Source organism: Octodon degus, unplaced genomic scaffold (assembly GCF_000260255.1).
Source record: "Octodon degus isolate 3935 unplaced genomic scaffold, OctDeg1.0 scaffold00027, whole genome shotgun sequence".
Classification (NCBI taxonomy): Eukaryota; Metazoa; Chordata; class Mammalia; order Rodentia; family Octodontidae; genus Octodon; species Octodon degus.
The window spans coordinates 7463392-7487282 of NW_004524603.1; the positions used below are offsets into that span (position 1 = coordinate 7463392).

At 41.6% G+C, this 23891-nt stretch overlaps 2 protein-coding genes across 2 annotated transcripts in view; both read right to left on the bottom strand.

The window, feature by feature from the left end:
* Positions 1-23891, bottom strand: part of Cntnap2 (contactin associated protein like 2) — a 1699165-nt gene that overhangs the window by 214510 nt on the left and 1460764 nt on the right. The window contains 1 exon segment of the mRNA XM_012514194.2: positions 14673-14909. Coding sequence (XP_012369648.1) covers positions 14673-14909 — 237 coding nt within the window.
* LOC101582544 (peptidyl-prolyl cis-trans isomerase D) lies at positions 8775-10110 on the bottom strand. Its single transcript, XM_012514223.2, has one exon. It carries the CDS (start codon positions 10033-10035, stop codon positions 8923-8925), a length of 1113 nt encoding a protein of 370 aa, XP_012369677.1. The 5' UTR covers positions 10036-10110; the 3' UTR covers positions 8775-8922.

Sequence of the window (23891 nt, forward strand, 5' to 3'; positions counted from 1 at the left end):
TCTTATTCAATATAGTTCTGGAATCATTAGCTAGAGCCATTATACAAGAGAGAAATAAATGGAATAAGAATAGGTAAAGAAGAAGTTAAAGTATCATTATTTTCAGATGACATGATACTTTACTTGGAAGACCAAAAAAACTCCATCAAGGAGTTACTAGAATACACAAATTCATTAGCATAGTAGGATACAAAGTCAATACCCAAAAGTTAAGGGCATTCCTCTACACAGACAACAAACACACTGAAAAGGAAATTAGAGAAACAATATCTTTTACAATAGCACCATGGAAAATGAGATGCCATGGAATTAATCTAACTAAAGAAATCAAAGATCTTTTCAAGGAAAATTACAGTACTCTGAAAAAAGAGATTGTAGAGTATTTCAGAAAATGGAAAGATATTCCCTGTTCCTGGATAGGATGAACGAACATTGTGAAGATGGCCATACTCCCATAATTGCTGTACTGATTTAATGCAATCTTTATCAAACTAACCACAACATACCTCCCAGACCTAGAGAAATAATTCCTAAAATTTATTTGAAATCAGAAAAGACCTAGGATAGCAAAAGCAATTGTGAGCAACAAAGACAAGACAGGAGGCATTACAATTCCTGACTTGAAATTATACTACAAGCCTACTGTGATAAAATCAGCATGGTACTGGCAACAAAATAGACCTGAGGATCAATGGAATAGATTAGAAGATGCAGAAGCCTCTTTGAACAATCTCAGCCACCTTATCTTTGACAAAGGGGCCAAACATGCTCACTGGAAGAAAGATAGCCTCTTTAACAAATGGTGCTGGAAGAACTGGCTCTCTACATGCTGAAAACTAAAACTTGACCCAGGTCTATCACCATGCACTAAGCTAAAGTCAAAATGGATTAAAGATCTAAATATTAAAACAGAAACACTAAATCTCTTGGAAGAGAAAGTAGGAGGAACTCTTGAAGACATAGGGGTAGGCAAAGAGTTCATGAATGAAAATCAAATTACATAGGTAACACTCAAAAGAATTAACAACTGGGACTTCCTCTTATTGAGAAGCTTTTTCATGTCAAAAGAAATTATCAACAAAGTGAAAAGACAACCCACAAATTTGGAAAGATCATGACAAAAAGTACTCAGACAAAGGTCTTCTCTCTGGAATTTATAAAGAATAAAAAAACACTAAGGCCCAAAAATTAAAAAACCCAGTCCATAAATGGACATCCAAGATGAATACACACTTCTCAGAGGATGAGTTTATAGAAGCAAATAAATATATGAAAAAATGCTCCATATCTCTAGGTGTCCGTGAAATGCAAATTAAAACAACACTGAGATACCATCTCACCACAGAACAAATGGTTATCATAAAGAAATCACCCAACAACAAATGTTGGAGCAGCTGTGGGGAAAAGAGAACACTTCTCCACTGCTGGTGGGAATGTAGACTGGTTCAACCATTATGGAAGTCAGTGTGGAGACTCCTTAAAAAAACTAGGACTGAAAAATCCCATTCAAACCAGCTATTCCCCTACTGGGAATATTTCTGGAGGATCTGAAAACATCACATCATAGTGATATATGTGTACCTATGTTTATAACAGCACAATTTGAGATAGACAAATCTTGGAAACAACTAAGCTGTCTGTCACCTCAAGAATGGATGAAAAAGATGTGGTATTTTTATACAATGGGATATTACTCAGCTATAAAGAATGATAAACTCAAAGCCTTTTATGTAAGGGGATGCCACTTGAAGATATACTCATAAGTGAAATAAACCAGACCCATATGTATAAATATCATATAGTCTCCCTAGTATAAGAACTTATAAGAAGAAATACAAATAGAAAGATATGACAAAATTAAAAGGAATGTGAGAACTTGAGGATTAGGCAATGAAGAGAGAGCAAGGAAAAAAGCTAGGAAACATGACAGGGGCAAAGCCATACATTTATATGCACAAGATGGATAAGGTAATGATCCTGAGAATCTTCAGAAGGTTTTCAAAGCTAGCAGTTAATTGGTAGGATTTTCACCCTGACTAACTATATATGCTGATACCTGTGAACTAAGCAACTGCACTGAAGATGGCAATGTGTAATAGTAGGGTCATGCTTGGAGTGCCTGTCTTTCTGGTCTTCTGAATACATGCTGCTTATCATGACATGCCAGTTGCTGCTGTGCTGTCTGTTAGGTAGATGTTTGTTTAAAAAGGAAGGGGCTGGTGAATGAAGGCAGGAGAGGAAAAGCCTGTTGCAGGACTGTCCTGCTACAGTGCTCTATATGGTTAGATTCCTAAACTTCTGTGTAAAAATATGCAATTTTTTATTCCTATTTTTAAAAATATATTTTAAACTTTTTCTTCATATTCTGTAGGGACTTAAAGTTTGACATATCAATACGTGATGAAAAATACCTGTTCCATGTTTATGCCTAAGATGTTTGATACTCAGACAGATAGTGAAGTTAAGCTGAACAGCCTAGGTTGTATGGTAATAACAATAAGCTTCTCTTCTGGAGTGTTAACAACCTAAATTTGCAGACCAAAAATTAGAGAAAAAAGAGGGCTGCAGGGACAGCCAACATTTTGGCTCTGGCCCTTGAAGGTCAGTGAAGACTCAGGACATAGGATAACCTGTACTATAATGTCATGTAACTCAGTTGTGTCTCAAATTTTCTGATCAAGGAGATTATGGAGCCACAGAGGAAAGTGATCTATGATGTAGTGTGCCTAAGGAGAGTCACATGGAGAGAAAACATTCTCTCAGGTTTTCACAGAGAGCAAATTGGTCAAGCAATGGCCGTGACTCATCCACATCGCTGACACTGACAAAGGTTCTATGAACTGAGGTACGGGGTTTCAGGATAAGTCTGGAGGGGATTTGACTAACCTTATCAGATAGAAAAGGTACATTTCTTGTTATATAAGTCTTGCTTTATCTTGGTCTTAACCATCCAGCAGAAAAGTATAAAAACGAAGTATAAAAAGTAAAGCCATAGTAATGTGTTGAGCTGTAAAAGGCTCAAGTCAACAACTTGTGACATTACCAGTCCTACAGATAACCCACTACTATTATGGACTACTGAACCATTTTGGAATATTTTGCTGAATTCACACACCTATATTTAAATGACAAAAGTAAACAAAAAAAGCTGATACAAATGAATGACCATTTTGTATCTGTATATTCAAAATAGGATAGATATACAGCTACATTCTTTTAATTCAGTGAATGGAAAATTTGTTCTAGTAGTGTTTGTAAACATGATATCATGTCTGCATCTTGTACAATGAATAACCACTAAGACAACAATGTGCAATGTATTAATTATTGAAACTGTCCTAATTAGATTTGAAACTGTCTGATTGCTATTTGTTTCTCAATAAAATTATGGAAAAAATAGTTTATCTACTTTCCCTTTTCTGTATGAAGAATTGCTTTAAGAAATTTTTGCAATAATGGCTTACTGTTCGTGAATTTCATTAGTTTATGCTTATCTTGGAAGGTCTTCATATTTATTTCATATTTGGAGGAATAGCTTTGCTGGATATTTGAACTTAGCATGGCAGTTATTCTCTTTCAGGGCTTTGAATACCTCCTTCTATGCCCTCCTGGTATTTAGGGTTTCTGCAGAGATGTGTGAAGTGGTTCTGATTGGTTTGGCTCTATAAGAGAGTTGGCATTTCTCCCTTGCAACTTTCAATATTCTTTCCTTGTTCTCTTGCCATTTTAATAATATTGTGAGATGAAGAGTTTCTCTTTCGATTATTCCTGTTTGGGGTTCTCAATGCATCCTGTACTGGGATGATTGCATTTCCTTCATGATTTGAGAAGCTTTCTGTTATTAGTTCTTTCAGAAGATTTTCTATGCTATTAGTCTGAACTTCTGAATTTGTATTTTTTAGAGTAGAAATGCTTAGAGAGAGGGTGTATGGTAGGTTCACACAAAATTCTTTAGAAGCTGGGGAAGACACAGGGAGGAAATGCGGGTATAGTTCAGGAAAGTATACTTACTGTTTCTATAACATTTTGGAATGTGGAACAAATTCCTGTGTCTTCATGTTAGAAACTAAAGAAGAAAAGACCTCCCAAAATATTACTGACTAGGGAAGAGTAAGATGAATAAGAGGTAAAGTGATATAAATGCTAAAATATTTTTTCTACTATTAATTTTCTAAAGTAACTCAGTTTTCTCATATTAAAGGCAAATTAAGCTTCTTGTAAATTTCAATTGTGCTATTTCAGAGCCAAGTTTTTTCAAATATTGGAATGCTTAAAAATTTTTTGTCTTGAGCTGGTCAAAGAGCTCAGCGAATTAAACACCTGCAAGCAGGCGCAGGGGACAGGGGTTTGATCCCCGGGCTTGCTGTGCCAGTCCCGCCCCTGGGGCCTGCTGAGATGGTGATTGAGACTGGGCTTGGTGGCATGGGCCTGTAATCCCAGCTCTTGGGAGGCTGTAAACAGGCGGATCAGTATGAGTCCAATCTAGTAGTGAGATGCTGAACACCCTGTAGACCCTTCCCTAAAATTAAAAAAAAAAATTGTCTTTAGGTCTGAGTGGTATACCTTTCAATTGTTTTTCTTTTTGTCATGGATGCAGTACATAAAGCTTTTTAAATCTTTAGACTTGAGATTTTTTCAGATACATGCATCTTCAAGAGCCTTCCCTGGTAGGCAAAACCCTACCCCTGGGTTAGGTGTAGCCCACTCCTGGCAGCCAAGGTACCTGTTGATGGGATGTTGGGAACCACCCTTCTGATAGAACTGCCAGAATGATTTGTCCATGCCCAGGAAACATACTGCTCTGTCTTAAATTCCCTTCATATTGCATTAGATCTATCCTTTCTATCTCACCCTAAGCCTTGTCATTCATCTTGGACTTCCTCAGTGGCACCTTGTGCCCTTCCACATGGCAGGCTTGCAGAAAGCATCCCCATATTCCACTGAACTTGTGGCAACCATGTATTAAGAGATGAAATTACTATTAATAATCAAGATACTTGATTTTACCTAATTCAAATAGAATATAGCTATATTAATTTTTACTGCCAATAGTTCAATTTAATTGAGAATCTTTGCTTTATAGAACTTGAGTACTTTAGAAACCACCTTGTATTTAGTAAACTTATCCCTTGAAAGAGTTAGAGAATATGGCTAAGACAAGAACATTTGATTTTGTGCAATCCTAATGGAAATAGGAAGATATTCCATTAAAATTGCTGAGTGGAGGACAGCTCAGAAAACACATGACTAATAATTTCTATGTCTTTACAATTTGGTGTTAACTGATAAAAATGTATAATGTCCATTTATGTAAATCAGCCATCATTAAAATTGATTGAGGGGCTGGTGAGATGGCTCAGTGGTCTAAAGCACCTACCTGGAACAAGCTAAGCAAAGCACAGGGACCGTGGTTTGATCCCCCAGCACCACATGCCAGCCAGCCCCGCCCCCTGGTGGGCTGAGCTGGCTACACACACACACACACAAAATAAATAAATAAATAAATAAATAAATAAATAAATAAATAAAATTGATTGAGGCCAGATATGTGAATGGGTTCAAAGCTAGGTTGATCTATAAGATGGTGTTATCATAAACAGTGAGGAAGTCAGTTCAAAAGCTTTTGGTTTGATGACTTAAGAAAGTAAATTTCCTCTAGCACAGGAATGCTTGAAAGAAGCCTGATAGCTGCTGTTGGAATCAGTGAGCACACAAACCAATAGCAGCAGAGAAAAACTGTGTGTATGAGGCTGGTTGTCACGGTCCTTGGAGGGACAAAGTGCTCAAGGGCAGCGTGGATGTGAGTGAAGGGACTCGCTCACTGGGAGCCCAAAGCAGGAGCGATTTAAAGCCAAAACCTTAGGACAGTTTATTAGATTGGTGCCTTTCACAAAGAAATAGAGAGTGCCAGTTGAAATCACAGAGCTAATATATGAGAGAAGATGGAGGGTTATTTCTGTAAAGTTCAATATTGAGAGTTCTGGTCATTGCCAAAGAATGGGAAATAAACACCCAACACACTGAAAAAAATCACATGCTGTATCCAAACCTTGGTGGGGATTGAAAAACAGCCCAAACTTGAAAAAATGTTGTCTATTCTACAATCAAAGCCAAATCCAAAAGCTTTCTCCTTTGTTACACTTAGGAAGTTTTACAAAGGACCTGCTTGTACCTACTGCAGTTTTAAATCCCTTCTTCTGGGAACATTAATTAACTAGGTTTTCTTGAATCAGGAACCCCAAAGAGAACCACAGGCAAGTGAGAATGTTATTTTACCGCAGTAAAATTCTATAATAAAGTCACTTCAACTTGTCAACTATCTCTGCAGCTTTCACTTTTTGGAATCAAATCAAATATTTTCTTTTATCCATGAAAGACTTTTATCCATAAGTTTTTGGACTTCTTTTATTCATTCATTTTCAAAAAGCTCTTAAGCAGATTATCTCCATGGGTTGCCATGATACTTTTAGGTTGCATCCAAAGGTCTGAAGATTTACAAAGCACATTAATAGAAAAGGGATAGTTTCCCTTCTTAAGTAATACTCTAGGAGGGAAAGGAAAAAGGCCTCTATTCTTGTTCTTTGGGCCTTCTTCCAAATCTATCAAACCCTCGTTCCAACTGAAAGGGAAAAAGGAGCCCGTGAAACTATCTCTCTCCGCTGGTGTGAACCTGTCTTCCGGGCTAGGATTAGTAAGGCCAGCTAAGCGGACTTAAAAAAAAAAAAAGGCCATTTTTGTCATTGGCTTAGCTGGCTTTATTCAAGGATGAGCTCTGGAGGCATGTGACTCCAATATTTCTCTTGTTTTCCTTCCTTCTTACTTATAACATTTTATCCAAATGCTTTTCTCTGACTCCATCTGAAGAGGTGCAGCGTGGACTTACTGTGGTCTCCTTTCCACATGTGGAGCTCTGGGAAGTAAGACTTTGTAAAGTCTTGAAATTGCTTCTGGTAAATCCACCTCCTCCTATCTGACATGAACCATTGCTTGAGGAGACTAGGTGGAAAAATCTTCTCTCCCTTCCATGTTTAACCTTGCCTTGAGGCTAAGTTTTCCATCCACCAAAAACAGAGAGAATGCTGGGATTGCTGGGATGAGCCAACTTGGCTTTTGGAGGGGACAAACACTTTGCACCAGGAATTGAACTACTGCGTGTGACCCCTGGCACAGGGTGGGTGTGGTCCCTGATGAAACATTCTACATCTCTGTGCACTCCTCAGCTCATTAGGGCTTAGGGCTTGGGGACTTCATTTCACCTTCAAAATACTATTGCTGTGGCCACGATTGAAAGTGAACACAAAATACAAATGGAAAAAGAGGAAGTACTGAGGATAAAAAATGACATTTGCACTGGAGTTATCATGTGCCAGGCTCTCTGTTTGGAAATTTGTTCTCAGCGTCATTCCATGTGAACTCCAGCACGGCCCAAGAAGTGGGTGTTGTATATTTCTGAAAGCGAGTCTCAGAGATGTTAAGCAGTTTCCTCTAGTCTACACAACAGGTAAGGGAGGAAGCCGGATTCACACTCGTGTGTAATTCCATGACCCACTTTCTAGGTAGGATCTTGAATTGGCCACATTCATTATACAGATCATAAAACCCAGGTCAACGTCACAAAACTCAGAGGGACACCAGTGCAGGTGGAATACACAAGTACAGCCATAAATGGTGGCTTCTCTGCAAGGACTGAACCCTCCACCCATCACTTGTGGTTTCAGAGCCTTCTTGTGACATTTGCCCGCCAAATTTTGGCCTTTATCTAAATATCACAGGAATGAATGCTTTAGAAGAATGCAGAACTCCCTGGAGCTAGAAAATGAATCGAGTGTTTAGCGATAAGTCTCTTCCAACAGTGGTCCTGCTTTGACAATGAACACGCACATGTTTTTTTAATCGGAAGAAGGTGCAGAGACGTGAATGAAGAGATATTTTCATGCCTCTTGGTAAGTTCTTGCTAGACTTGGCTCAGTGTAGAGATTATAACAGAGAGCTGCTTTTGGTTGCCTAAATAACACTGCAGTGCTATGTGTTGCTATCAGGCTCTCCAGACTTCCAGATTTCCTGTCTATAAACCACTGAAACTGTGGCCAGACTCACCTACCTACACATCTGAGGCTTTGAGGTGTTGGTTGTGGCTTGAAGGCATTCCTGTGCTGGAAGCCTGATCCTTAGAGCAGCAGGGCGGAGGTGTGAGGCCTTAGAGGTGGTTAGATCTGGAGGGCTCTGCCTTCCTGCATGGATTAATGTTGTCCCACGGGGAGTGGTTAGCTAGCTCTCATCCTCACTACAGGATGGGCTTGGCTTCTGCTCTCAGATTCCCTTGCCCTTCTGCTTCCTGCCGTGGGATGAAAGCAGCACTTGCTGTGGTAGGTTCATTGAACGCGGGCTTCCCCCACCCTCCAGAGCAGAGAGCAGATACATTTTGTCTTTGCTTGTGACAGTCTCTTGTAGCATCACGAAATAGGCTGAGATGATGCTTGGTGGAGTTCGTTAAATTGGTGGCTTGCTGAACAAAGACATCCTTTTTTTTTTTTTTTTCCATTTGTATATTTGGTACACTACACAGGTCGGACTCCTGATGATCTTCCTGTTTTCAGCCTCCCTTAGTGCTGGGATTACAGGTGTGCATGCCCTGGTGTGGGGCTGGTGCAGCCCTGTGCTTGCCAAAGCAGGCACTTTGTCTGCTGAGCTATCTCGCCAGCCTGAACAAAGACATCTTAAGTGTAAATGTGGCAAGAAATCCCTGCTCAGATCTTGTAAACTGTTTTTTTTTTTTTTGGCATTTGGTAACACTTTATTAAGAGGGAAACTCGGTATTTCTAAACTGTAAACAATGAGGAACTGAAAGCTAGAGACTTAACTCCCCTTTTTTTTACTGCCTCAAACAACCTGTGCATAATACCAGGCAAAAGCGAATCCTCGTTAGGCGAACATCTTTGCGTACACTGCCTTCTCTTTATCTTTCTGTGCCTTGATCTTCTGCTTGACTTTCAGCAGTTCTGCCTGGATAGCTTTATCTTCTGGTGCTATCTCTGGAGCTTTCTTAAGGTCAGCCAATGCTTGATCATATTCTTTCAATCCTTGCCATCCTTGAGCGCGACAATACAGTGCTTTGGTATTTGACGGGTCTATTTCAAGAGCCTCCACACACCTGGCCACGGCTCCCTGCCAGTCCGACATCTTGAGCTTGCACGCGCCGATGTTGAGCACACAGCTCAAGGCCACGGGCTGCAGCCGGGGCCCGTCGGCCTCCTGCAGAACGGCCCTGGCACTGTCCACATACCTTAAAACCTTTGTGTATTTGTTAATGGCCATTTCCCAGTTCTGAGACTTGAAAAAAGTATTTCCAATGTTTTTTAAGTCTTCAGTTATTAATACAATTTTATCTACGTCCTTCAGATCCACATCCGCGTCTTCAGGGAAATCTGGATAGCTGTCACCAGAGCCATCCTTGGGGAATATTCCCCAGTCATCACCTGCTTTCAGCTCTCCACAGTCCGCAATGACGCACAATTTGGCAGGCTTTTCACCACTGACTTCGACGTTTTCCAGAATCCTTGCCACACCTATTCCTTTGATTACTTGCCCGAACACCACATGCTTCCCATCCAGATGAGGGGTTGGAACCGTCGTGATGAAGAACTGAGAGCCGTTAGTGTTGCGGCCTGCGTTTGCCATGCTCAACAAGCCCTCGCGATCGTGCTTATAATGAAAGTTTTCATCTTCAAATTTTTCACCATAAATACTTTCTCCACCTGTTCCATTCTGATTTGAGAAATCTCCACCCTGAATCATAAACTTCTTAATAATTCGATGGAAAGGACATCCTTTGAAATGAAGAGGCTTGCCCGTCGTGGATCCAATGCCCTTTTCTCCTGTACATAATGCCCGAAAATTTTCTGCAGTTTTGGGTACAATATCTGCAAACAATTCTAAAACAATTCGACCAACTCGCTCCCCGCCGATGTCCACATCGAAGAAAACTCGGGGATTACTAGGGTTGGAGGGCTTTGCTTGTGGTGACGGGTGCGACATCTCGGCTTGCACACGCGCGTGGAAGCACCGGCCTGGGACCTCGTGCACAACTGCGCGCTCAAAGTCCTGCGCGACTTTCTTTGTTGTTGTGTTTTTAAGTGATTAATAGATTATTTATTTAGTTGAGACAAAGTCTCACTAAGCAGTTCAGACTGGCCTCCAACTGGCAGTGATCCTCCTGTCTCAGCCTCCCCAGTGCTCGGATTACAGTGTGCACCACCCTGCCCAGCTTTGTGTCCTGTTTTTATTAGAACAAATTAAGCATCCAGTAATCAGATTTTTAAAACTCAGCTGTGAGACTCAAAACTCTTTAAGATTATATACTATGGTTTCAAAGGATATAAAACTAAAGGAGAAGGAAGCCGGGCCACTTAGTAGTACCTGAGTGTTAGGGCAAGTGACTCCACCCATTTGTGTCCATGTTAAGTTCTCTGTAAGATGGAGACAGCGGTAACAGCCAGGTCTCACTAGGCTTTGTGGCGAGGAGCAGACGATGCTACCTTAATTAGAGAGCTCAGCACACCACCAGCAAGCACACTCTAAGTTCTCGGGAAGCGGGGGCTGTTCCCGTTGTTAAGGACAAGAGTTAAGAAGATGGCTGACTTTTGTTATCACTAGCCTTATTTTCCTAGGGCTTCCTTAACAAGTACCACAACATGAGTGACTTAAAACAACAGAGAGGAATCCTCTCAGTCATGGAGGCTGGACGTGTGAAGCCGAGGTGTGGGCAGGGCTGTGCATCTTCCAAGATGTTAGCGAAGGATCCTCCCTTGGTTCTCGGAGCCTTGCCTGGCTCTCGGCAGACCTTAATTTTCCACATCAGTCCAATCTTTGTCTCTTTCCATACATGGCCTCCTTTTCTGTGTGTCTCTGTCTCTCTTTTCTTCTGATAAGGGCATTCTGATTGGATTTAGGGCCTACTTCAATCCAGTCTAACTCCACCTTAACTTACTTACATATCCAAACACGATTAGCCGAGCAGGTTTCAGGGGGATATGATTTGGGGTGACACTGTTCAATCCAAATTTATAACATTCAATCACAAAAATCAAATATAGAAATTGCTTTAGCCACTGGAGGGTGGTTATTTTCCCTCTCGCTTTATCAACACAGAAAGGACACAGTTACAGTGTGCTTCATTGCCACTAATTTCTGGTTGCTGTGAGAAATGACTTTGATAGTTATAAAATTATTGAATATTTGGGGCTTGACTATCCAAAAAGGAATGAATCAGCTTAATCAGAGAAAACTGCCTTTGGCCTAGGCAAGTAACAATTGATCTGGTCTCTGATGGAGGTACCCAAGAACGTTATGGATGACAGATCTGCAACCAAACCTTTCTTCTAGGCAGGGCTAGTCTGTGCTTCTGAAAGTATCCAGAACTCAGGTCGCCTTGGAGTTGCACCACAGAATGGACAGACCTGTCCCACTGTGTCAAAAGGCTGCTAGTTGGCGTACATACTGATAAGATGGGGACTCCACAGCCTCCTTAGGCAGATGAAGTGATGGGGTCGCTGGTCTAGTTTTAGGGTCGCTGGGATGCCCTTGTGCTGTCTCCAAAGACTCAAGAAGTTTCCCAGTCAGCACTTCTGTTTAAGATGCAAACAGCCCTGGGAAAGGTAACAACTTTAATTGGTGATCAAATCTTTATGGATCTATTTGAAATGGACTCTGGGAGTAGTTTTTGGTAGGACATTAGGCAGAAGGGCTCTTTTTTTTTTTTTGTCTTGTGGAAGATAGACTATATATGTCATGCACAAAGCAAAAGAGAATCATCCCAAGGGACCTGCTTGAATGTAGCCCTGTCCTGTCACTGAAGTCAGTGAAGGTCACTGAACAGTGGCACAAGCTAATGTGATTTACAAATTCAACCATATACTCAAGCAAAAGGACAGGAGATAAGGAAAGCAGGTGTGGAATGTAGAGGAGGCATACAAGGGATAGAGGTAGAGACAGGAATGTGTAGATGGGAGGCAGGAGGACGATGCAAAGGTAAGGGGGAGAAGAAAGAGGAAGAGGAGAAAGGAAAAGGGTGGGGGAGGAAGAGGCACAGAGAAGTTAAATTATGTGGCCTGCAATTTGCCTATCACACACCTCGCTAGTACCATACAGGGCGAGACCCGCTGATCTGTGTCCTTAGGCCATGTAGGATTACCAGCCAGTCCTACTGCGAACCTCTCATGGAGCCTAGTGAGATGTGAGTGTCTCAACGTTTTCATTTTCATACAGCCTGGCTGCTGCAAGGGTCATTTAAAGAATGATTGTTTTGGCTGCTTATGAAAAAAAAAAAAAAAAAAAAGGGCTCTACTTAAATGTGCTGACATAGATTTTCAAAGGTAATTTAATTACATACAGTTTTCACATGAGATGCTACTCCATGAGACACAGTATGACAGCCTGGTTCCATCAGTAAGCATAGATCTACATTATCAAAGGAAGCCAGAGAAGGCCGCTGTTGGGCTCCTTTGTTGGCCGATGCGTATGGTCTCTCATTCTAGAAGCCGAGCCGCTCACCTGTAGTAGTTCCCTGGTGGGGGTCATAGGAGCTGTTCTCAGGCATGAGGACCCTGGATGGGGAGGCCCCAAGCTGAGGAAGCCCCAGGCGGAGCTCCTGAAAGGACAACCCCATCACTGGTGCCTGAGGAGCTTGCTTAATGCAAGTGAGGCTCCTGGGGTGCCGTGGGGTTCATTCTACTGTGCATTCCTGTCATTTCCCCAAGATGAGGAGACACTTAGCTCAGAAGGGTGCTTACAGATACTTTCCCAGTGCATTTTACAGCATTTAATTTTAATTTTTTTGGTTAAAGTGACTAATGAAATCCATTGCAAATTCATCCTGCTACTGAACAGATACTTAGAGACTATTTAGATGTCTTTTGTGTAAACCCCTTGAAATGGTGTCAAAGGAAACACATAGGCTTCATTTATCTCTGATTGGCTAAACTGAAAGGCTCAGCCCCCTGCCTTTGTGCTCATGAATATTGCCTATTAACCCCCAGAGGTGCCGCGTGAGCTGCTGTATTTAACCTAACTCTCCAAAAATAAGGGGATCGTGATTTCCTTTAAATGGTTACTTACACAGTAGATTGTCACAGGCATTAGTGCTTACTTGATTGCATTCAGCCGTTACTTTGGCAAGGGACTGACTGCATTAAATTAGCATCAAGCACAATGAATGGTAATTGCAAGACTGTCATTTCTACAAGTGCAAAATTAATGCATTCTGCAAATACCCGGTCCTTTGTATATACAGTCACAGGAAAATCACAGAGCCACGCTGTTCTGAGCAGAGAAACGCACTGTAATAGCACTGTTAATGTTCGATGGTACTATTCGGCAACAGTGTTCCTTTGCACCTTTGTTGTTGTCTCTTGCTTGTTCTTCAACCCTGTCTGATCTAATTTGTATGCTCATATTCTAGCCCTGCCAGACAGTGGCCTGGATGTACAGTGAATGCTGCGGAACAATTCTTTCTTCTCTGTGTGGCATCTTGTGTGAATAATGCCAGCATAAACAACCCTCCATGTAGTCATGAGAGTATGAATAGGCTACTTATGTAAAGCTTCTTATTAAGAGATACACCGACTGTTTACTGAAAACTTTACCCAAATGCTATACATTCGTTTAGTGAGCGAAGAGTGATTTGCATGCATTGCTAGTGCAGCTTAGGACGAGAGCCAGCTGCTCCTCTCCTCACCCTGGCTGTTTACGTGTGGGAGAGGAAGCCACAGACCAGCTGAAAGAATTTGTTGCTGTCATGTGGGATCGCCAGGGTAGATCCCAAATGCAAATATGTGTGTGCTTTGGGCCCTGATAGTCTGCTCATTGGATTTGTGGGATTTGCTGGGGATTCAAGGGCTCATTCAAGACTGGAAAACCCAGCAATACGAGACTCTCTAGGCTGACCGGCTGGCTGTGTGGTTTCAGCATGCTTAAGTTTTAGTTGCGTGAAAAAAATCTCTCCTGAAGTCGTCCTGTGTAAGAGTAGTGACAATGATGAGAATGACAATGGTTGACCAGAAGGACTTTCTTGCAACTACATCTTGGGCCCAACAACTGGTGGGAAGTGGGAGAACATGGAGACCCCAGGGCTGCACAGGCTGATTCACTTCAGCAATTCATCCATCCATCCATCTGTCCATCCATCCATCCATCCGTCTGTCCGTGCATCCATCCATCCATCCATCCATCCATCCATCCTTCCATCTGTCCATCCATCCATCCATCCATCCATCCAGCCCTCTGTCCATCCATCCATCCATCTATCCATCCGTCTGTCTGTCCACCCACCCACCCACCCACCCACCCATCTACTGGAAATCCTAATGTGGCCTGAGCCCCCTTTCCCAGGCCACTAACTTTATCACTCTCAGGATGTGATGAGGCTCCTTGCTTTATGCTGTATCACTAAGTGCCGGATTGAGGGGAAATTCTGTACCACACATAACTGCTTTCTTCTTAGTAAACAACAGAGACTAGTGAATAATTTGGGAAACATCCTCCCTGAGGTAGGAGAGGATTCCCATCACCTTATCTTCAGAGTAAAACATTCTTATTTCTGGGTGAGAAGTCTTTATGTAGGTGATTTGGGTTTAAGGAACGTCTATAAACCAATCTGGAAATAGATTTGGCCTTACCTTTGTTGCAGAATGTCCCATCATAGGCTGTGTTCGAGCAGTCGCAGGAGTAGCCGTGGTATTTTTCTATGCATTTGCCTCCATTTTCACAGTTGGTTCCATAACTCGTGCAGTGGCCTGAGCACCCAGACTTGAAGCCGGATGTGACTTTTGCCCTTTCCTCTAGGTCCAGGGTCACCCCGTTCATCCTTAAGGAGCGGATACAGCCTAGGAAGCCCTGCTGGCCTCCAGCGCCACCTGAGAATAACAGAAGGCATGGAGGTCAGGTAGAATGGCCTTTGATCACCGCTGTTTTCTTTCCTCAGGTTTGAACAACTGCTGCTAAGTGCATTAGTATTATCACTTTCAAGTTGGGCCTGTCTAAACAGAAGTAATTGAAGCCTCTCCCTTAGGCTGTAAAGCCTAATTAAAAGATGCTGTTTTCTGAGAAGCAATAAACTTGCTATAGAAATAAAATGTTTGGAGAGACACAATAATGGTAGAACCTGGTTTCCTATAGAAAAGAAGTTTGTAGAATCTTTAGCTTCTTTGTTCTTTAATCCCATAACATTCAGTTCTATAGCTTATCTATTGAAAGGAATATAACAAGGCAGAAAGACATGAATATATTAGCATAACTAACGAGTCAATTAGTTGGGAGGCCTAAATCCACTTGAAGTGTGGTTGTGTGTTTTGGTCCTTGTCATGCATGAAGTGCTTTGCTTTAAAGTTCCCATTAAGGGTACCCAGGACTTCTGGTTCAGGGTGGAGGAAGTCAAAATCAATTATTTCAGTGAAGTCAGTCACATCATATTTACTACTAGGTCAAGTTGGACTTCATTGTTTTTTGTCTTCATGTCACTGCAAGACATAGAGCAGAGCATCACGCTCATCACCTGAGGGCCATGAACATTAAAGTATTAAGATGGTCCTATCGTAGGTCATGGAAGCATTCATTGGAGGCGGATGTCACTGGGTCTACAATATCATTGCTGTGGTTTTTTAAAAGTAGCTGACATAAGAAGAGAAGCTCAGATTTTTTTTTTTTAAATGTGTGTCTATCTTAGATTAACAATTTTTCTGGAAACACATTCAAAATGAAGAGTAAGTAAAATTGCTGGCAGAAAAATCTGATGAGGATTTAGATAAAAGGTTTTGTTAATAGAAATAAAACCTGTTCCTCTTTTATTAGCAGCCATTACTAGGTACAGTATTGGGCACGTTATATGTGTTATGTTTCTGATCTTCACAGTAGCCTGCCAGTGTAAGTACATTTCGTATTATATCTATCACACAGATAAGCAAACTGAGACTTATAGAAGTTAATCATTTACTCAGGGGCTCAGGGTTCCCAATCAGCTAATTATATCAGATCTTATTCCCGAGCCTGTGGTTTTAAGTGACAAATGATGATCACCTCATACAGAGATGAGTTTGGTCCAGGGGCCCAATATGCGTATTTCTTGGAGGTATGGATTTATATGCATGTAAAAATGAGGCAGTCAGTTGAGTTAAAATTCAGGTAAGATATTTTGGCTGGGATTGGTTTTGATCACTTAATCAAAAGTGTACAACCTTCTAGGCTCATTAGATAGGACTGGCAGATCAAATGCTTTAGTGACAGGCATGGCTCAGCATCTCCTTAGGCCCGCAAATCCTCATCAGTGAAATGGCAAATGTTTTTTAAAACTTAAACTTTGCAGTTCTTTCATTGGGTGGGACACTGACTTGAATAATCATCCTCTAGGCAGCATTTTTTAAATAAGATGTTTGAATAGAGGATTAATTGAAAGGAGCCCAATCCCCTTTTGGAGCAAAGCTCTGAGCTACAAGATGGCAAAAGAAGCTACTGAAAACAACTACTTTGAAGGGTTTCCCACTCTGCCATCTGCCTGTCAGCCCAGCTTTGCACCTCTGTGCTGAAGAGACTTGGGGCCTTTGCCTGATTGGAAGAATTTCAATCCATTAGTCACTCTTTGTGTGTTAGAATTTCATTTTGGCTTCTATCATTTTAGCCAGTATGTTTTTTGTTCTTCCAATAAGGGTTTTCCAGAGGGTTTTTCATTACATAAATGCCTAGCTATTTGAATTTCCATCACTAGTCAATTAAGACAATTATATCCTATCCAAATGTGCTGAAATTTGTGAATAATTGATGTTAGATATTTTCTTTTTCTTTTGCCTGATTGTCAAAGTAAGAGTTTTTCATTGTGGAAACCATAAATATACTACTATGCAAAGTCAGAAGAGAACTGTAATGGGACTCAGACACAAGTACATTCATTTTTAGGGAACAACCTTTTCTACTGTTATCTATGAATACACATGTGCATAAAAATCTTAAGGGAAGAAATAGGATAATAGGATAACACACACATTGTTCTCAGAATTGCTTTTTGTACTTAGTGAATCATGAAACATTAACCAAACAATACATGTACAACCAGCATATCTTATTTAATATCTGTACAACATCTCTGTTTGGAAGTGCTACCATTTGTCTTGCCATTCCATTATCAATGGAGTGTTTTTTTTTTGTATTTAGGTCAGGGTCTACAGTGTCTGCAGGGTCTCACTACGTAGATCAGACTCATAGTGAGTCTCCTGTTTTCAGCTTCTCAAGCGCTGGGATTACAGGCACACACCAGACACCTAGTCTCAATCACCTTCTCAGCATGCCCCGGGGGCAGGGGCAGCATGGCACCCTGGAGACTGAACCCTGGCCACCGTATCAATGAAGTTTTTTTGGTGGAACTGGGGATTGAACTCAGGTCCTTGTGCTTGCCAGGGAAGCACTTATTCCACTGAGCCATCTCCCCAGCCCTGTATCAATGAAGTTTTAAGCTTTTGCAAATTTCCACTTTCTATGACATTATATTAATATGGTCCTTGTAAAATATCTTGGCTCATTGTCCAGTTTTTTTTTTTTAAATTGGTCTCTTAGAATTGATCACACTTTTCAGTGTAACTGCTGAGTATGAGTTGTGTATATTTCAAAGGCAACTGAAATATATTTTCCCGTAAGAAGAATTTTACCAATTGGGTATGAAATGAATATCTTTTCCACACTTGTTCTATTAGTGGGTATCGTCCTTTTGAATTTGTTAATCCAAATGAGTGAACATAAAAGTTTACTATTTTAATTTGCTTTGCTTCAAATACTAAGAGTTGAATCATTTTTATATTTTCATTGTTCTTATTTTTGAATCATTTTTTGCAATCTTTGATTTTTGGGGGAATAGGAGGAGGTGTATCTTTTATTGCTTGATAACTGTATTGTGAACATTATTCTTTGTTCTGAATCTTGTCAGTCTGTGTGTTCGAATTTTCAGATGTTTGAATTTTGCAATGACAGTTGCACGTGGTTCTGTGGTCATGGGGTCTCAGTTTCTTCCTATTCTACTGGCCCTAGCCCTTGATTTACATAGTTTCCCTTTGTGCTTGTGTCTTGTCTGTCTTTCTATAAATAATTCTGTTTCTCCTAAGTTTTCTTTCCTTTTCTGTGTTCATTGTGAAGTCTTTTTATATTTAACTGCCATAAATTAGGATTATAGTCAAAATAGTTTTTGCTCTACCAATTAAATTTAAAATTTTTACTGCCCTTTCTTAATTTATAAAGCAGTAGGTGAAATCCTATTTGTCTCTGTATAAAATAAAGACTGAATAAATTGAGCTCTTTTCTTTCTTAGGTGGCCCCCTGGTTTATTAAAATGGCCCAGTGAGCTGGAAAGTATTTTTCCTGATCTAGTTGATTGTGAAAAAAAATTGACCCTGGAAATGGCTATTATATATTACATGAAAGATTTTAATGACAGCAAAAATTGTTTGAGTTAAACTCATTGCTTTGTACAACTCTCTCTTGGTGACAAGTGTCATAAGTTTAAATTATAGGTCTTCAAGCAAAACTGCTATTTAACCTTTGTTAATTAGAAAATCAACACATTGTCATTGGAGAGAGCCCCCTACCACGCAAGGGCTTCCTGCACATTAGGCAGACCTGTGATAATTACTGCAGGTGAGATGTGAGTGTAATTTGTATACCATTTTTCATGGGGAAAGCTATGCAAGTGTTACAATTAAAGATTAATGATGAAGATGTTATGTCTATCTGAAATGAATAATACAACCATCAAATGCAGACAAGAATAGGATAATAGGTGCTGTATTAAACAAACAAAAAAAACACCATGAGAATAATGATCTCAAGGTCAATGACCTCGAGTGAAAAATACACTGTCCTCAAACTCAGAGCTTAATAGTATTCCAAGGAGGTAACTTTAGTCCCAGAATACCTTTGCCCCAACAGACTGGTCACTCATTTGCTATAGGAAAAAAAAATTACATCAAAGCTCACACAGGAACTGTTAATTTTTGTATGTTTGTATCATTACCATGAAAAGTCTCTGCTTTTGTAGAGCTTGTAATCTTATGGGGGAAAGAGAAATTGAACAATGAACTCAAATATGTCCTGTCCTAGGAGGCAGTAACCACTATGGGAAAGTAAAGTCAAGCAGCACTAAGTGGGATGTGGAGGTGGAATGAAGAGGTTGTGATTTTAAGTAGAGCAGTTAGGGTGGGCCCCGCTGACAGAGGACAGAGAGGATGGATGAGCCAGTGCATGGAGGAGGGAGGCCTGCCTGACAAAGAGGCAAGGGAGCGCTGTCTGTAGGTGAGGAAGGCAGATGGGGCTGGGAGAGGAGTGCGGTGGGAGCAATTGCAGGGTCCTTGGAAGAGCAAAGCTGGTTGCTTCAGAAGCTTCTGGAAAAGGCATTTCTACAATGACAGCCAAGGACTTGCTCCATGTCCACAGTGTGATCACCAACAGCCACGTTAAGATGCAGGGGACACTTAGATGCTTGGCACGGCGTAAGCAGGGCTGAAGGAAGCATCGGTTGTGGCTGAGAGCTCCACATGTGGGCACTGGGGTTGAGGCTCACTGCCCGTGTGGCCTCCCTGGATTCCCATGGGTCTAGGTATCCTTGGCTGTGACATCAGTAGAACTGTACCCTCCATGCAGGGCCATGTTGACAGCAGGCGATAATCTAGTTAATGGTAGATGTGATTATTGTTACTATGATCGAGTATAAGAACAACAAAGGCACAGAACTAAAATAAGTTGAATATGGCTAAGAGGATGAATGATATCATGAGTCCCATGGGTTGAACAGTGTCCACCCTACTTAATTCTAGTGGAAGTCCTAACCCCCAATATGACTGTATTTGGGTGATATGGAGTCTTTACAGACATAGCAAGGATAAACACAATTATAAGGGTGAGACCCAATATAATTGTCATTGTTGTCCTTGTAAGGAGAGGAAGAGACCAGGGAAAGGACCATGTGAAACTGTAGGAAGAGGACAGTGGTCTGAAAGCCAAAGAAATCAGCCTGTGGACATCTTGGCCTTGGACCTCCAAAGGTCTCACCTCTTCCAGAACTGTGAGAAAATATCTCTCATTACAACTACCCAGCGTACGGTATTTTGTCATGGCTGTCCAAGCAGAGAAAAGGTAGCTGACGTCAACTAGCCTGAGAGAATGCACTATTTCATTTTATATTTTTGGTTCCAAGAATCAAACTCATGACGCACTTGCCAGGCAGGCGCTGTGCTGCGGAGCTACATCCCAGCCCTGTGCTATTTCTTAGACAGCATAGAGCTAGGGCGGGACCTGAAAGAGTGTGGTGCCAACCACCCACTTCTGGCTCATATCCAAAGTGTAGATTACTTACAAGTACTTCAGGCCATTTCAGTGCAAATCCAAGCTTGAAATACATCAGCTTAGCACTGTTTAAATATTTCTCTTACAAATATCTTTTTATTCACTTGCATATGGTGTCCTGCTGGTGAATTCTCTTACATTTGAAGCAAAGTAAGCATCTTTGTGCTGGTAACATCACTCCCCTTTTCTGTTTCACTGTCTTTCAGGTCTGTCCTTTAAAAGATTTATTTAAAATAACAATATCTAGTTGCTTTTGATGCAGAATCAAGACTCTTAGGGGTTGATATTCACCCAGCATGCTGTTCTTGCCACCCTAGAATCGAGATTTTATGCAGTCCTGTGGGGCTGTTATTTGAAGGTTAGTGCTGGGCTGGTGGATCTGGAGGGAATCAGATCTGGATCTGGTGGCCAAGTCACTGTGGATGTGTGGGCTTTCTGTGGCCAAGAAGGTAGAGGAAAAGAATAGTAACTAAGACACAGCTTGGTATCTTTTAGTTACTTTTTAAATTTCTGGGACAAAATACTCAACACTCAAAACTTAAAGGAGTTTATTTTGGTTCATATTTTGTGTCTATTGTTGGGTGTCTTCACGGGCAGTGAGGCATGGTAGAGGGGTTTGGCGGAGGAAATCTGCTCACCTCAGGGTGTCTGGGAAGTGGCATATGAAAGGAGGAGCCAGGGAGGGAGAGGTGCCCTGCCAGGCCATGCCCCTGACAGGCCACACCCCCACTGACCCACCTCTTCCCATAGACCATGCTTCTCAACACCAAGACATCTGTAGTGCCCCTACCCTATTTACCTTCCACAGACCTGTGCCTCTCAATGCATGAGGCTTTGCGGGGTACCTGGATGGTCACCACAACACCTGGGAATTGAGGCAAAGGGAATCCGTAGACTGAGGCAAAGGAGAGAACACTGGAGAAGCATTCTGAGGTCAGCATTTCAAGGATGGTAAAGGTTGCAAATGTTAAATTGGAGCAGGAGGGGGGCCGGGGAGATGGCTTAGTGGAATAAGGGCTTCCCTGGCAAGTGCAAGGGCCTGAGTTCAATCCCCAGTTCTGAAAAAAAAAAAAAAGTGGCAGGAGGTTAAGGAAAATGGGACAATAGTAAGAGGCTGTTGGATTTTTCTTTTCTTTTCTTTTTTTTCTTTTTTTCTTTTTTTTTTTTTTTTTGAGACAGGGTCTCACTATACAGTTTGGCTAGCCTCGTGCTTATTTTGTAGACCTTAGGCTGGTCTCAAATTCTCAGTGATCCTCCTATCTCAATCTCCTGAGTACTGGGATTTGGTTATTTTTTTTAGAGAAATACTTCAATGCAATAGTAAGAAGCTGATTATTGAGGGAATAGATTTAGCTGGTGTGGTCACACCCCTGATCTAAGAATCAGTCACAGCAAAAGATAGCTGTCCACTGTCTGAAGGGAAGAGAGACTTTGAATCTCTCTCTCTCTCTCTCTCTCTCTCTCTCTCTCTCTGTCTGTCTTTTTCCTCTCCCTCTCTTTCTTTCTCCTCTCTCTCTCTCCTCTTTTTTTCTCCTCTGTCTCTGTCTCTGCTTCTGTCTCTGTCCCTCTGTCTCTCTGTCTCTCCGCCTCTCTGTCTGTCTGTCTCTCTGTGGTGGGGGGTGGGATGGACACAGGATAGAGTAGACAAAGATGTCAATGCTGGACACACAGAATCTGCATATAGTCTAGTCGTAGACCTACACAAACAGATTTCAAAAACATAAGGCTGAGTGAAAAGAGTAAGAAACAGAATGAGGTTTGTGGTACAACATTATGTCTACAAAGTATGTCACTCAGAAAGCAGCGCTATGAATTTTCTAGAACATATGTAGATTTTTGAACAAGTATGTAGAGGGTAGAATTACAAGGTCAAGCATGAAACACATAAAATACAGTCAGGCGGATGCTACCGTTGAAGGGAGAATAAGATCGGGAATGGTTGAAAAAAAAAGAAGGAAATAATAAAGTAAAATTAAAACAAACAGGGAATGTTTTCAGGGCTTGACTACAGGGCCCTGCGATGAAGAGGAGACTGGGATTCTTTACATCAGGGGCCTGGTGAGGGGCAGGAGAGAAGGAACTGGTTGGTGGGAAAGCCATCAGTCCCAGTTGCCTGAGGGCAGCACTAATAAAAACAGGGAACTACAAACTACTATGGGACTGAGTACTTATTCCTTCAACAGTTGTGTCATTTACACTAAAATTTTCTTTTACAACTTTTCCTATGTGACAGTTGCCAATTTATCCTCAGGAAGTTTGGCTAAGTCACTTGGAAGAATAAAAAAATCCATGCAATACATTATTTGATAAACGTATTGAAAATTTTTTTTCCATATTGGTTGCAAAATTTGTGCCTCCATTGTAACACGCCCCTTCTGGGTCAGACTGTCCAGCTTCCATGAAACAGTCAGAGTGGGAGACGAGAGTCCCTGAAGTATTTGCTTTCGTGGTTCTGAGCTGCTCTGTGCAGTGGCTGGACCATAGGGCTGGCTCCTGACTTTGGGTTCAAACCATCCCACTACTGGTTTCTTCACATCTAACCACTGCCTTAGAAACGAGTAGCTCAGCTCCTGTGGATCAGTAGGCATGAACAGGCTGCCTTCTACTGGAGGGCTCAGAAGGCCTCAGAGCTACGCCAAGCTGAGTCTTAGAGCACCCTTCATTCCTCTTTTCCTTGTGTTCAGGACCCATCAGTTCTACCTCTGCAGCATAACCAGAGTCCCAGCACCTCCTACCACTGTCACTGAAGCCACCCCAGTGTAAGGCACATGTCTCTCATTTGTCTGCTCTAATGGCCTGCTAACTGGGCTTCATCCTTCCATCCCTGCCCCACAACCTTCCCCAGCACAGCCAGCCATGTCATGTTAGCAAAGAACAGCTTATTTTGTTAGTCTGTGAATGAGGCAGCCAGGTAGGGAATGGGCTGGAGACAGAGTTGGGTTACCAGCCATACTGATGGGACTGAAATAAGAAAAGACAGTGAGCTAGGACTTTGGACCAAGGACAAAGTTCCTTGGGTGACTGGAAAATCAGCCCCTTCCTGACTGAGTACTGCTTTGTTTTGTCACATTTTTCCCCCAGTGTTGCAGGTTGATCCCCATGCTGGTGATGGTAATTTGATTTATTTTTTTCTGGAAAGCTTCTATGCATGGTAAATATATTAGCATCCAATAAAATTTGTATATTTTTCTGCTCTTAAAAAGGTACATCACTGATTTGATTATGTTGGGAACATATCAATAAAAGGGGCAAAACCCCTGCCTGTCATCATTTGCTTCAAGTGTTAGAACTCTCACTGCAATACACACAGGTGGCCTTGCAAGAAGTAATCAGTTTTGAGCATGAAAGGGTCAGGGACAAGAAACACAAGAGGCAAGTACTGGTGCTGAAGGGCTGGCTGTGTCTGCGGCAGGGATGAGGCTGGTGCAGCTGACTTTTGTCGAGCTGCTGTTCTGAAAGGAAAGTGGCTGGGCCAACTCAGAAACATGGTCATTGGTGAACAGCTGGGAAGGAATATATAT